Source organism: Calliphora vicina, chromosome 5 (genome assembly GCF_958450345.1).
Source record: "Calliphora vicina chromosome 5, idCalVici1.1, whole genome shotgun sequence".
Taxonomy (NCBI): Eukaryota; Metazoa; Arthropoda; class Insecta; order Diptera; family Calliphoridae; genus Calliphora; species Calliphora vicina.
The window spans coordinates 43,688,454-43,704,760 of record NC_088784.1 but is presented as its reverse complement, the minus strand read 5'-3'; the positions used below and the strand labels follow the sequence as shown (position 1 = coordinate 43,704,760).

Below are 16,307 nucleotides of genomic sequence, written 5' to 3'. Positions count from 1 at the left end.
CGGTGCCCATGTGTGTATCCTTTTGTGCACCCGATTGTGAGCAAAGACGGCAGCCATCATTAAAAAAGCCATCATACCAAAGTGATCATTCGAAATTGAAACCACTGAACCATGTGTGGCTTCCACAATCTCTCACATTTTCAATCTCCGATCGGACAATTCTCAATTGTTTCGGTTGTAGAGACCTCAACTGTGCGTCCAGAACGTTCGACATCTTCCGTGCTTGTACGGCCACAACGCAATTCAGTAAACAACTTTTTTACCATTGCCTTGGTTTGAGTGATGGTTTCTTTCCGCAAAAAATAATTCACATTTTTCAATTTCTCCTCAAGTCAAGAGGTAGTCTACTATCAATGACAGATGCCATTTGACAGAAGCAGTATTGCCCTTTCAGTTAAGTGCCGGGAAATTCAAAAAGTCGCGGAATTATTGTCCCACCATCGTATGTATTAAAACTTTTCAAAATTGTGAACAGACGAACGCAATCGGCTGTTATTGGTAGGTAACAAATTTGTTTGTCACATGAATTTGTTTTCGCTGCGTGTCTGCAGATTCGTGAGCACCTGTGTATGGATATGAAAAAGTTGTATTTTGTTTTTATTTATTACCAATCAACACGACGTATGAGTGATGTGATTTTATTTACTATAATTTAGATTTATTTGATAAGATTTGGTGATAAATACTTTTGACTTAATTGTGCGCGATAATGTTTCCGCGATGAATTATGACATGTATAACAACAATTATAACACAAGCATTTGTTCACCAACCAAACGTACAGCCAACAAGCCATCCAAGTGGCAGCAACAAAGTAAAAAAATAAACAAGAGCAACAATGAATAAGTAGATACATACTACGAACCAATCGAATATGCAGCCAACACAAAAACCAAATAGTTTGTGTTTGTTTTTTAAATACTCGATAAATGCTTACAGTGGAGGGCAAAAATAATATGTTTCTTGATCGTTTACTTCAAGATTATTATGGTAATAATAAAGCAAATTTAAAATAATTCATTCTCTTAATTGCTTGTAATCAGCGATGCTAATTCCATAAACCAAAAGTCGCATTTGTATACCCTTCACCTTCGTGAGATGGGTATATATACCCATTTGTAATTTCCACAATATAATTTTCCGACCCTATAAAGTATATACAGTCAGCGTCAAAAGAAAGTGTACAACTTGTTTTTACATTTAAAACGTTTTATTTACATATTAAAAAACAATTTTTTCTCCAGTTCTAGTATATTTAACAAAACACTTAATTGTTCTCTTGCAATATATAAACAAAAAACTAAACTATTTCAACTGCAACAAAAACAGTAACAACAAAACCAAAAATACTCCATTTTTAACGCGTCAGAAAAAAGTGTACACATTTAGAATTGCAATAAGATTTTTCTAGCTACATAAAAAAATATATTGTTATTCTTTATTTTTGCCTAGATTATAATTTTTTGTGGATCTTGCTGCTAGTCTCATGAGATTTTAAGATAGTAGCTTTTCTTGTTTGATCGCGAGAACTTTAAAACCAAAATGGGAAAACAAACTACAATTGAAACAAGAAAGTATGTCATAAAATTTAAAAATGAAGGCAAATCGTCACGTGAAATCTCCTCTATAATAGGAAGAAGCCATAATACAGTAAAAAAAATTATAGACAAACAAAAAAATTTTAAATTTTAGAAGATCAGCAACGTGCCGGAACACCAAAACGCCTTAACAACCTTGAAATACGATCGATTGTGAGAGCAGTGAAGAAAGTATTCGCAGTAAGTGCAGTAAAATTATGCGAAGAATTAACAGATTCGTCTGGAGTGAGAGTTAGTAACAGTACGGTTCGCCGAGCGCTACACCCAAATGCTCTATATGGTGGAGTTCCGAGAGAATAACCCCACATTTCCAAACGAAATAAAGAGCGACTTCGAGAATTCGCAAACAGGTATAAAAACCAAGAAAATTGTTTTGGAAAATTGTGCTGTTTACGGGCGAAAGCAAGTTTGAGATTTTCGGAAGTAAAAAAAGGAGTAAAATTTGGAGAAGCAAAAATCATGCATTACTATCCACCGTAATGCATGGTGGTGGTTAGGTGATGGTGTGGGGGGTGTATGGCGGCAAGTGGCATGGGAAAACTCATATTTATTGATAGTTTGATGAGCAAACCCGATTACCTAAACATTCTTATAGAAAATATGGAACCCATTATTAGAAAATTAAATCTAGACCGAACCTGGATCTTCCAACAGGACAACTATCCGAAGCATACTTCTTAACTTGTTAAAGAATGGTTGTTGTATCATACACCGAAACAACTGGAACAACCCCTACAGTCACCGTACATTAATCCCATTGAACATCTGTGGTAGCATTTGGACAGACAGATGAGAAATTGAAATATTACCAGCAATGACTCTCTACACGAAATCCTGCAGGAAGAGTGGTTCAACATCCCAACATCGGTGACATCAAAATTGGTAGAAACAATGCCAAGGAGGCTTGAAACTGTTTTAAAACCCAAAAGATGTCAAATAAAATACTAAACACGTTTTTTCTTCTAATTTCCCTAAACTGTACACTTTCTTTTGACGCGTTAAAAATGGAGTATTTTTGGTTTTGTTGTTACTGTTTTTGTTGCAGTTGAACTAGTTTAGTTTTTTGTTTATATATTGCAAGAGAACAATTAAATGTTTTGTTAAATATACTAGAACTGGAGAACAAATAGTTTTTTAATATGTAAATAAAATGTTTTAAATGTAAAAACAAGTTGTACACTTTCTTTAGACGCTGACTGTATATTCTGGATCCTTATAGATAGCGGAGTCTATCTGTTGATATCAATTTTCTCAACACCCCAGATACAGTGAGTGTCACTCAAAATCGTACAACATATTTTTTTTTAAATATTATGAAATTATACAGGCAATAATAGGTAATTATATAAAAAATTAAAAGTAATTTTATTAATTGGAACAAAAAATATGTATTTCAACAAAAAAGTTAACCAAACCTCAATTCGTTAAAAAAAATATTGATGAAAATTAAAGAACATCTCAAAATTCATATTTCACTTAAATTCGTACAATTATATTAAATTATAATTAAAACTTTAAATATTAAAAAAAATGTTAATATTAAATAATCCTAATACTTTGTAGGGTATCATTTGCTATTTTTTAGTGACTTTACGATTTTAAATAAAGCGTTGATATTCTGGGCACTGACAGTCTTACCCAATTTTTTTATTTGTGGATAAGGGCAATTAAAATTATACCCAATTTTCTGATAGGTAATAGCACACACAATATAAAAATAGCATTTTAAAATATTTCTAAAACATCAACTTTCTAAAACTAATGAATAAAATTTGACTACGATGGTGTACGATTTTAAGTTTCCTATCTAAAATCAGCAAAATCGGTCCACAAATGGCTGAGATATGAGGAATAAACCAGGACAACCTCGATTTTTGACCTATTTTTTTACCTATATCTGGATTACTAAGTCATTAATATAGACAATATGGATATCTAATGATAGATATTTCAAAGACATTTGCAACGACGTATATAAGACCATAGTAAGTTGGACCTACAATGGGTCAAAATCGGAAAAAATATTTTTTAACCCGAATTTTTTTTCACCAAAAAAAATAATTAAAAAACAAAAAAATTTTAAAATTTAAAAAAAAATTTTAAGTAACAATTAAAAAAAAAAATTTCCAAAAAATTAAAAAAAAACTTTGGATAAAAAATTTTTGTTTACCTAAAAATATTTATAATTTGTATTTTGAAATATAATTTGGTGAATGGTATATATGATTCGGCACAGCCTCTTACTTGTTTACAGTCGCGCGTTTTACTTTGATGTCCTTGTAGTTAAATTCGGTTGAAATCACAAAGGTTTATCGTAATTTTTCCCAGATATTAAAGTAAAGTGGTCGGTGCATGATCATATCTTTTAGTTCTATTAAGGTTGTTGCTGTTAATATATGTATACTCGAAACTTCTACAGAATAAGTTGAAAGCAATAAAATCTGGCTAAAATTTAGTTTTAAATTCATAAATTTATATTCCTAATATTTTGCTACTTTTACCAAACGATCCTATTTAAGAACTATATTCAGCAATTCTGGCAGTTTTAGGTATTTACATAGGTATTAGACTTAAATTTGTTAAACAAAATTTAAACAGATCATATTACATATTACGTTAGTCATTAAAAGGCCATTTTTGTGCTCCTAGACAGAATTTAACCATGAAGAAATCAATCAGGAATAAAAAATTAACATATGTATTTCCCAATCTGAATTGGTATTAATGCTATTTTTATGAACATGTGCTAATTGCTGCATCCCACTGTATGTATGGATATGAATATGGATTGAAGTTATACATACATATGTATATCCAAATGGACAATCTACGAGTATGTACTACATTGGATGCATATATGTACATTAGAGTGCTCCAAAAAAATAAAATTGCGAATTTTGACCGTCCCCCCCTCTAGAATTGTTCTATGTATTGTAGAAACACATTGTGTAAAATATTAGGATGATAGGATAACGTTAACTGGTGGCGCAACGACGCTGAAGTTTTGAGGTGCATTTACAAGGGGAAAATATGCAATTTTTTCAGTTTTTGTAAAAATTTTGTCATTAAATAATGACTTTTACAATTTAATTTAAAAGAATCGAAATGTACACGTAATTGTCGTTATAATAAGATATAAAAGACAAAAATTGGTGAAAAAATGTTAAAGTTATTAAAAAATCGCCAGGCCATTAACGTGTCTCAGGCCACTAGAACAAGAAATTTATGAACAAAATTAACATATTTTGAGAAATATTAAAATAAAAGCTTATTTTTACTTAAAATATATCCATATTTACTTGTATATGAGTTTTTGTCCACGTAGGATACCGTTAACCTATTCGCAGGTATGACCAAAAAAATTTAATTTTTTTAACGGCAGTTTCAAAACTCCAATTTCAAATTTTTAAAAATTTTGTTAAACAAATTTCAGAATTTTTTGATCATCACATGGGGATTTATTGACAACATAATAGGGAATAAAAATGTGAAAAAAGTATGTCAATACCTCCTATAGTTTTTCCGTACCTGCGATATAAATTTTGCGATTTTCGAGAAAAACTAATTTTTTGGCCATATTTTGGGGAATGACCAGAATTTCCTTACTGTAATGATTTTTAAGTAAAAGCTATTCAGAATAATATAGTCCAGGTAATTTTAAATATAGTCTGAAAGTTTTACTAAAATCGGAAAACTTTAACCCTTAAATCGTGAAGGTCAAAGGTCAATTTTTTCAATATTTGGAATTTCTCATGGAAAGATAGCGAAATATTATATATTTTTCAGCCGATTTTGATGAAACTTATGAAAAATATAAAATGAAGTCTAGTATTCACAATAACAGTACAAAAATGGAAATTAACCCTTAATAGCACTTGGGGTCCAAATGACCCTCAACTTTTAAAATCACGAAAAACACATTCATTTTGACCCCAAGTACTCTTAAGGGTTAATTTCCATTTTAGTACTGTTATTGTGAATACTAGACTTCATTTTATATTTTTCTTAAGTTTCATCAAAATCGGCCCAAAAATATATAATATTTCGCTATCTTTCCATGAGAAATTCCAAATATTGAAAAAATTTACCTTTGACCATCACGATTTAAGGGTTAAAGTTTTCCGATTTTAGTAAAACTTTCAGACTATATTTAAAATTACCTGGACTATATTATTCTGAATAGCTTTTACTTAAAAATCATTACAGTAAGGAAATTCTGGTCATTCCCCAAAATATGGCCAAAAAATTAGTTTTTCTCGAAAATCGCAAAATTTATATCGCAGGTACGGAAAAACTATAGGAGGTATTGACATACTTTTTTCACATTTTTATTCCCTATTATGTTGTCAATAAATCCCCATGTGATGATCAAAAAATTCTGAAATTTGTTTAACAAAATTTTAAATTGGAGTTTTGAAACTGCCGTTAAAAAAATTAAATTTTTTTGGTCATACCTGCGAATAGGTTAACGATATCCTACGAGGACAAAAACTCATATACAAGTAAATATGGATATATTTTAAGTAAAAATAAGCTTTTATTTTAATATTTCTCAAAATATGTTAATTTTGTTCATAAATTTCTTGTTCTAGTGGCCTGAGACACGTTAATGGCCTGGCGATTTTTTAATAACTTTAACATTTTATCACCAATTTTTGTCTTTTATATCTTATTATAACGACAATTACGTACACATTTCGATTCTTTTAAATTAAATTGTAAAATTCATTATTTAATGGCAAAATTTTTACAAAAACTGAAAAAATTGCATATTTTCCCCTTGTAAATGCACCTCAAAACTTCAGCGTCGTTGCGCCACCAGTTAACGTTATCCTATCATCCTAATATTTTACACAACGTGTTTCTACAATACATAGAACAATTCTAGAGAGGGGGACGGCCTGTACCTAGAAAGTTTTTTTCGTCCATACAATCTTGGAGCACTCTAATGTACATACATTTGGATAAATGTAGATATGTAAGTATGTATGTACCTGGTGATGCGATGTATATCAAGTGTGGGAAAATGTCGTTTTTGTGTAGATTTCGACTGCATTTTGTTTCATACAATTTGGAGATCTACTTTTTTATTCGATTTTTTTTTCTTAGCTTTTTCGTTTAAATTTGGTTGTTTAATTTTTTTCTTTTATTTCTTTTTATTATTTGGAATCGATACTGTTTTTGATTTTTTTGTAAATTTTTTTTTGTGTTTTTTTTTTGGACATTTCGTTAAGTTTAGTTTATTTGTTGTTTTGGTTTATTTTCATCCGTAAAGTGTTTGTTGTAAGTATTGGAAGTGTTTTATCGTGAAGGTTATTTGTGAAAGTCATGCTGTGTTGCTCGGGATTGTTGTTGTTGTTGTTATTGCTGTTCTTCATTTAAAATAATAGTGTTTAGTTGTTGTTGTTGCAGTAGTATCTGCAGCCGCTTTACAGAGTCAGTACATTTGAAATGCTTTTCAACTGTTTGTTTGACAACAGAGCTGTCAACATCAAAATCATTGACTTGGTGGCTGGCTGGCTGGATGTCTCTTTGGCCGGTTGGATGTCTGTCTGCCTGCCAGCCGGCATGTGCAAGTGTTTGCTGATAAAGTGTAGTGGGCAAATGACTATGTGGCTTAATAATAAACGGTGGCTTCTGATACTGACTGACGATGCTTCATATTGGTTTGCTTTTGTTTTTTTTTGTTTATATACCCAACAAACACAAATTTTATTTAATATACTATTTATATCTACGATCGAACATCGTTAGACCTATTCCCGGAATATTTAAAATCTTAATATGTAATTGTAATCAAATGGTTTTAGAAAAAATAGTATAATTTACTTCGTATAAATTTCTCTGATCGTTTCAAGCATTAGGATTTGGTGTAAGTCGGACTTTGAATTAAACCCGTAATTAGTCTTCTGTACAAAATCTATCAACTCTGCAAGTACTTGAAAACAGAGTTCGAAAATAAACCGTACGTTATTCGTACCGTACATTTAAAGAACACATTCCCTTCATCTGTTTTTAGTGTTTGCGCACATATACAATATACCGTACACTACGTTTGTGAGATGATGTTCGCAAACACTACGAATAAGTTACGGAACATTCTATACATTCACTACCTCGTAGCGTTTATGTATTTTTCGAAATGTACACTACGTTTAGTGTTCTTTTTAGTTTACATGTAGTGAACTTTTTAGGGAAGATTTTAGCGTACACGTAGTGAACTTTTTAGGGTACATGTAGGTAGCGAAGATTTTAAAGTACATGTACGGTAGTGTGTTCCTTATTTTTGATATCGTTTTTTTTACCTAAAATACCACCAAAAAAATGTTTAGGTTGTTCTAAAAAGGGCAACCCGTTCCAACTTAGCGATTTAGTTTTGAAGTGCATTTACAAGGGGAAAAATGCATTTTTTCAGTTTTTGTAAAAATTTTGCTATTAAATAATTACTTTTGAAATTTAATTTAAAAGAATCGAAATGTGTACATAATTGTCGTTTTAATAAGATATAAAATACCAAAATTGGTTAAAAAAATGTTAAAGTTATTAAAAAATCGCCAGGCCATTAACGTGTCGCAGGCCACAAGAACAAGAAATGTAGGAACACAATTAACATATTTTGAGAAATATTAAAATAATAGCTTATTTTTACTTACAATATATCCATATTTACTTGTGTATGAGTTTTTGTCTTCCTAGGATACCGTTAACCTATTCGCAGGTATAACCAAAAAAAATTAATTTTTTTAACGGCAGTTTCAAAACTCCAATCTCAAATTTTTAAAAATTTTGTTAAACAAATTTCAAATTTTTAAAAATTTCAAAATTTTTGGATCATCGCATTGGGATTTATTGAGAACATAATAGGGAATAAAAATAAGAAAAAGTATGACAATACCTCATATAGTTTTTCCGTACCTGCGTTTTAAATTTTTCAATTTTCGAGAAAACCTAATTTTTTGGCCATATTTTGGCGAATTAACCGAATTTCCTTACTGTTATGATTTTTAAGTAAAACCTATTCAGAATATTATAGTTCAGGTAATTCTAAATGTAGTCTGGAAGTTTTACTAAAATCGGAAAACGTTAACCCTTAAATCGTGAAGGTCAAAGGTCAACATTTTCAATTATTAGAATTTCTGAAAGAGAGCGAAATGTTATATATTTTTGGGCCGATTTTGATGAAACTTAATAAAAATATAACACTTGGGGTTATATGTTAATTTGGCCTGAGACACGTTAATGGGCTGGCGATTTTTTAATAACTTTAACATTTTTTAACCAATTTTTGTGTTTTATATCTTATTAGAACAACAATTACATACACATTTCGATTCTTTCAAATTACATTGCAAAAGTAATTATTTAATGGCAACATTTTTACAAAAACTGAAAAAAATGCATTTTTCCCCTTATAAATGCACCTCAAAACTAAAGCGCTAAGTCGGCACTGTTCTAAGTCTTAGAACAAGCTAACAATTTGTTTAGTGGTATTTTAGGTCAATACGAAAGTTTTCAGAGGGTATGCGTCAAAAAATAAACGATATCGAAAAATAAGGGACATCCTAATGTACAGTATAGTATTTTTCCATGTGTGAAAGTGTTTTTCAATATACATATTATGTGTGGAAAACAAAACTTCCATATCGAAAATCCAGTGCAAAAAATTACCCTTTTTCTAAATTTTTACCAATTTTTCACCTTTTTTGTTCAGTAACTGGATTACAAATCCAATTATGGACCAATCACCATGAAATTAGGTCATGTGATTTGTGTCTATATGAAAGTTTTTTGTCATGAAGTTTGTATGTATTGACAAAAATGACAAATATGAAAAAACGTACTTTTAATAACTTTCTTTATAACTCCGGAACTAATCGAGCCTCCATCGAAATTTTTTTGCACGAATATAGCAGAGAGTTTAAGTGTCCTCATACCGTGTTCTTTATTAATTTTTACACCGCGATCTTTGATATTTTTACATTGAAATGTATACTCTGAAAATTGACCTTTAACCTTTTGGAAGTAAACAATTTTATTTACACATTTTAAGCACAATATCTTTGGCTTTAAAATGGTCTTTGAGTAGTTTCAAAGTTTTGGGCAATTATGTGTATATAAATTTAGACATTTTTAACAAATTTTTCAATTTTCAAATCGCGATATTTTTACATCAGAATGAGTTTCACTGATATGAGAAACATATTGGATATATTATGTATGTGGTAAATTTCATTAAAATCGGAGATGGTAAATGCGACTGCTGTCCGCTTTCACATGGATCTTCCCATTAGATTTATTAAATATTTTGCAACACTTACGTACCCGGTTAATAATAATACTTATATATATATTAAGATCATGGCCTACGTCTATTTCAACGTTATTATTATAAATTTCGCCATCACTTTCAACAGAACTTTAATCTAAGTTAACAATACAATTTTTGTAAGTTATTATTACTTAAATTTGGAATTATGAAAAATTTTAAACCATTTAATAAATTTAAATATGTATGTACATTTATTCGTTTTATTCGATTATTCTATATAAAATTGTTCGAATTATTCGTTATTCGAAAATGGTAATTTTGAAATTGTTCTAATAATTATTCGTAAGAAATTATTTGATTAATCGAACGATCATTACTCGAATGAACATCCTACTATGCACAAACATTCATAACCAAACATTTCTGAAGTAAGATAGTAAAAACCAAATAAAACTTAAAAAAAAACCTAAAGTCAGTGTTTTTCATTTTCAATGTCCAAAAGACTCTCAAAAATATTTTTATTAGGAAATATAATATAAAAAAATCTATTCAAACCCTAGAACAGTTAGTTGTTAAAAAATTGCGGAGGTAATAATTATATATCGAAAACACGCGAAAAATTACAGAAATTGCTAGTAAGTACATTAAAAAAGATTCGGATTAGACCATTAATGATATTTTGGCGGAGTATTAGGCTCGGATCGGTTGTAGAGTTTGTTGTTACTCACTTAATATATTTTTCCAGTTAGGGCTCTATACAATTTGTTGTTTATGTTTTACTAAGGGTCTATAGAAATACTATCCAAAAACAAGTAAATATACACTTTTTTGAAAACTGAGTTATTTTCATAAAACAATAGTTTTCCGGTCATGTTTCTAAATCAGGTTCTAAGTTATTTCAATTTAGTAAAGTTTATGCTATGAATACAGTTTTAGATACTTTACGATGTTATTATAATTTAGAGTAACTATATATAATTTATTCATTAATACTTGAGACTTAAGAAAAAGATTTTACTATCAACTTCATATCAAAGTCCAGTGTTTGTTGGGTATTTATAAATGAGTGTGAGTGTTTAGTATACTTGGTTGGAAGTGAGGCAGGCAGGCATTGACTAAATGACTGGATTGTTCACTTGCTGGCTGATTGTCTTGTTCGTTGGCATATTCGCAACAAAACAAACAAAAAAAAAAAAACGTTGCTGGCAACAGTGTTGCCATTTATTGCACTGATTCTGTGCTGGTACTTGTATATTTGACACATTTGCTAATTTATGAGCTTCATTAAAATGACATTTAAATTATTTTATGACCAATGTTGGCCAGAAGTGCTTAATAGATAATTTATATCTGCTGTTATTAGTGTTTGGATCATAGCTGCTGGAACCTAGCACCATTGCGCACATGATCTCTTTTCTATTTCAACTTTATTCTTGATGCTTTTAGCCGAACAACAAACACAACAATAATGGCAGTAGTAAAATGAAAACAAAAAAAATCTATTTGAAATTTAGATGTTGTTTTCATTTAACTCTTAATTACTAACATTAATACGTACAGATATGTTATATAAACATATCTATGTATGTTCTTACTTATATGTTAAAATAACACAGTACACCACGATAATCTGAAACATCGAGTGTAGATATAAAGGTTGGCTACCGGAACCGCTAAGATAACGTTACCCCTAAAATACCCTTTCAGCTTAAATATCGTTACCGATATTCTATAGATAATCTGAAATTATATAAATACAAATGTTTGATTGTAATAATTGCGTTTATTGAAATCTACAGAATTTAACAATTGCCAACTTTTTCAACTTAATTTCGATTTTTGTTAATTTGATTATCAATATAATTCTGTGTGAAAGGTACCGTTATCATTAAAATACCGTTACCGAAATAACATCAAATATCGTTACTGCTAAACTACCCTTGCCGAAATAAGCCAAAATACCGTTACCAAATCAGCCCAAGTTAGCGTTACAGTTACCTTATTACCGTTTTGAATCGGTAGCAAACGTTGTTAGATATTATTAGGAGTAGCTCAAAAATGACTAGCAATTAGTAAATAAAATACCTTTCAATGGTTACTACATTCCCCTTTATTACTATGAAGTTATAATTTAATCTTTGAGGTAATCGCGAAAATTTCCAGGATACCCGGGAATACGTTACTGGTTTGAAAAAGTTTACAAATTTGGTACAAATTTATCTTAATCGCACCACTTAAATATTTTAATAAAGGTGAATTATTGAATTTTGTCGATTTATTTAAAATATTTAACTGGTTTTTGAAATGGGAAAATTAGGAACAACAGATTGACTAATTTTGTTAATGAACAAATTATGTCACAATCAGCCAAATTTCTTAGTTTGGGCACATGACTTAATATCGCTGACATTGTCACATTTTTTAATACTATGTAATAATTGAAAGAATTATTTGACATTTGGAAAGCTGGAATGCATTTTCTATCCTGTCAAAGTCCTACACGTACAAGACTATTTGAAAAATCATCTTTTTAACTCACCATTGATGATATAGACAATTAGTGATCACTATATACCAACAAATTTCATATTTAACAATTTTTTTTTAACGAATTTTCAAAGAATTTCAGAAATTCTTCGATTCTTATAAATTTTATATCGATGGCTTAATATAAAAAAGGCGTAACTCGATTTTTTGTTACTTTACAGGAGAAGGAAAAAACTTAATAAAATCCATAAAATTTTAGATACAAAAAAAGTTTTAATGCAATTTTTTATAAAAAGAGGCAATACATTTTATTTCTCATTTCAAATTAAATTTTTTTTATTTTAATGAAGTTATCTAATATAGGCCCTTTTTTCATTGATATTTATGAAAAAAAAATTAAGTTAGGCCTTTTTTAAACCTGAGATTTTGAGTTGAAAAAATAATATTATTATAATAATTCAGGTTTAAATAATAAAATGAAATAATTCATGAAATTAAGAGGATTAAATCAGAAGTGAACTGTGAAAAATTATTTCTTATTAAACCAGTTATCAAAAAAGTTGGCAATATGCAGGTAAAAACTTTTCAAATCCTGTATTTGGTTTTTTTGGGATTGCTATTTACTGCATATAAAGTGAATAAGTGGGATATCTTTAATCACCAACTTTGATCTATGTGGGAGAGATTCGTGACTGTCAGTTAAGTCTGTTTTGAAATATATTGATCCTGATGAGTTATACGCCAAGGCTCGTAGAATATTTACAATAAGATCACCAATACATCTGCTTAAATTTTGAAATTGAGGTTTGAGTACATACATTTCATGAACTTTTATAGTAAGCAATATTTTTACCAGGACGAGTCGAAGAGTATCGTTTAGGCAAGTTTTCAATTTAGAAAATAGTATTTTCAATTTAGAAAATAGTCGTTGTGCAAATGGTGAGCTTATATTGCACAAATTGCGATGGCAAATTTATTTGCTTATTTTTAATTTTTCTTTCTATAAGGGAATGACTTGAGTCACATTCCAGCTGAATATGTCCACTTATTAAAAATTTTTGTTCAATCATTATTTGAGTTTCCATAATAAAAGCCAACAATGCATTAGAGAATATTAAATTGCGGTTTTGGTAGAGTTTGGATCTTCCACAAGTGTTTAATAACACACTCCGCAAAAACGGAAGATCCAAGACATCCATTTGTTGTCCAATTCGTGTGTTAAAATATTGTATATTGTGAAATTATGTAGTTTTATAAAATGTTTCCATTTTTTTCATGAATCACACTCAGCGACATAAAACTGTTAAATTTCCTTATAGGTGCAAAAATCCGATTCAGAATCGAATTTGATACTTATAAAAAATGATAACCAATCAAACAAAACAAAAAAAAACGAGTTAGGGCTTGACTTAGGACTTTTTTTGAAATCGTTATAAATCTGTTATTTGTAATAATATCCTCCTGAATTTTTGAGGCAAGGTGCATCTGACATTTGTTTACCGGAATAAATAAAAAACGACATTTTTAAAAAAATTTACTTACGTCTTTTTTATATTAAGCCATCGATATATTTTCTTTAACATATTTACAAAAATTTAGTCTTGTTCAAAAAATAAATTTTACAAAATATTGCTATTTTAATTCAGAAGAAAAAAATATTGTTCTGCACTCTTCATCGACGTTTTGCAAGCCTTCGACAAAGTATGGCATGAAGGATTATCGATGAAAATAAAACAATATTTACCAGTGAACACACATAAGCTTCTAGAAAGTTATTTAAGTCATCGAAAGTTCGTTCTTAAAGAGGGAGACTTCATAAGTTCACCACAGCCTATTGAAGCAGGCGTACCCCAAGGAAGTATACTGGGTCCCTTCCTATATTTGCTATATACTTGTGATATGCCTACAAACAGTCGAACGCACATATCAACTTTTGCTGATGACACAGCTTATATTCATGAAACCCCCCAAGAAGCATCTGTACTTTTACAAGACCACATACTCGATATAGAAAGGTGGTTAAAACAATGGAGAATAAAATCAAACGAGCAAAAATGTATACATCTCACTTTCACATTGCGAAGATAAATAATCCTAATAAATAATCATATAATACCTCAACAAACTGAAGTTAAATATCTAGGTCTGCATCTAGACCGACGTCTTACCTGGAAAAAGCATATCGATACGAAATTGGCTCAAATTCAGTTAAAATTACTACAAATTTACTGGCTAATTGGTGAAAACTCGAGATTGAGTTTAGATTGCAAACTCTTCTGTACAGCTCAATAATAAAACCCATATGGTGCTATGGAATTCAATTATGGGGCACGGCCTCAACTTCTAATATTGAAAAAGTTCAAAGATTCTAAAATAAAATATTAAGAATGATAACAGCAGCGCCTTGGAATGTGAGAAATATTAACATTCTTAAGGACCTACGTCTTAGGTGTCTTCCTGGTGAAAAATTAAATAAAAAAACAAGCGGAGTCATATTTGAAAAAGTTAGAAGTTCACCCAAACCCACTTGCACGAACATTAATGAGAAGTAATGGCTACATCCGACTAAGAAGAAGGAATGCAACAGACCTGCCCTGATGATAGGATCTATAAATTAAACATAATTTTTCGTCCAACTGTGGTGGGACGTAAACAAAAATTAATATTTAGATTTAAGATTTGAACAAATTATTGATAGTTCACATTATTTTGTGAAGATACAATAAATGAAAAATATTAAAAAATACTTTAAATAATCACAAATTCTTTGAATTTCAAGATTCATATCTTCATTAATTTTTGAATTTGTTTTTATTCATATTAAACATTTTGAATAGAATTGCATTGTCATTGAAAAAATTAGTGTTTGAGTTTTATTTATTTTAAACAACTCATTAACCACTAAAATTGGTGAAGATGAATTTCCATCGCTTCTAATGAATTAGTTTGAGTTTCCTTAAAGGTACCGCCGTTTTGGAGAACGAACGTTTTACCGATTCTGATGAAAAACAAAACAATCACTAGATGGGTAGGTATCGGACGAACTTCTGAAGAATTTCATAAGATTTGAATTCTTATTACATCAGGATCATCAATAAAAGAAGAAATACATAAATAAAAAATAATAATAATACAATTTTAAGATTGTTATTGGCATTTATACATTTCTTTGCTTAAGTTACAAATATTAATTGAATTCAAAATCGTTGCTAATAATTAATGAATCTTGATTTGAAACTACAAAATTATTTAAAGCTAATACAAAAAAGTATTTAACAATATTTTGATTGTAGTTTCACTTCTGCTTCGATTACTAAGTTTTTATTTCACACCCCAAGTAATGAATGTAACAGCAACTAACAAACAAATTATAAAGATGCATCATGACATTATTGTGTGGCTACCACACCCGAATACCGACAATGACTGAGAATGATAAAGTAAGTGAATGACTGACTGAATGAATGTAGGCATGAATGTAATATTTCCAGTTGAAATCAATTTAACTTTGTTTCTTACCCACCTTTTTTTCTGTTGTAGCCAAAAATCTTTAATGGTTGACTCCCACATGCTACTTTCATTGATTGAATGTCTCAACAGCCACTCCAAACTATTCATATCTTATATACATATATATTTATATTAAGTATAAATACAATATGATCTTCCTCTTACTCTATAGTTGTATATATGTATGTATTTGAACGTATAAATATCACTAGCGTTTTAGTACCAACGAAATTGTATTACGAGTATTGTAAAAATTATAAGCTATCCAAAGTAAATAGTTTTTTTTAGAATATCTGCAGAACTGTAAATTTTGCCCGAATATTTCCCTTATTGTTTACATAGTTTGGCTGAAAATGGGCGGTATTTTATTAGTGGGCGTTGCACCTCTTATAAAATGCAAATCCTTAAATTCGAATATCTGAAGAGCTATAATCGTAAAAGTA

At 29.7% G+C, this 16,307-nt stretch overlaps 1 protein-coding gene across 1 annotated transcript in view; it reads right to left on the bottom strand.

The window, feature by feature from the left end:
- The window catches only part of LOC135961191 (Krueppel-like factor luna), a 115,945-nt gene extending 99,973 nt beyond the window's left edge, over window positions 1-15,972 (bottom strand). Inside the window, exon 1 of the mRNA XM_065512688.1 lies at window positions 15,878-15,972. Coding sequence (XP_065368760.1) covers window positions 15,878-15,972 — 95 coding nt within the window. The remainder of the gene's footprint in view (window positions 1-15,877) is intronic.
- Between the last annotated feature and the right edge of the window lie 335 nt (window positions 15,973-16,307).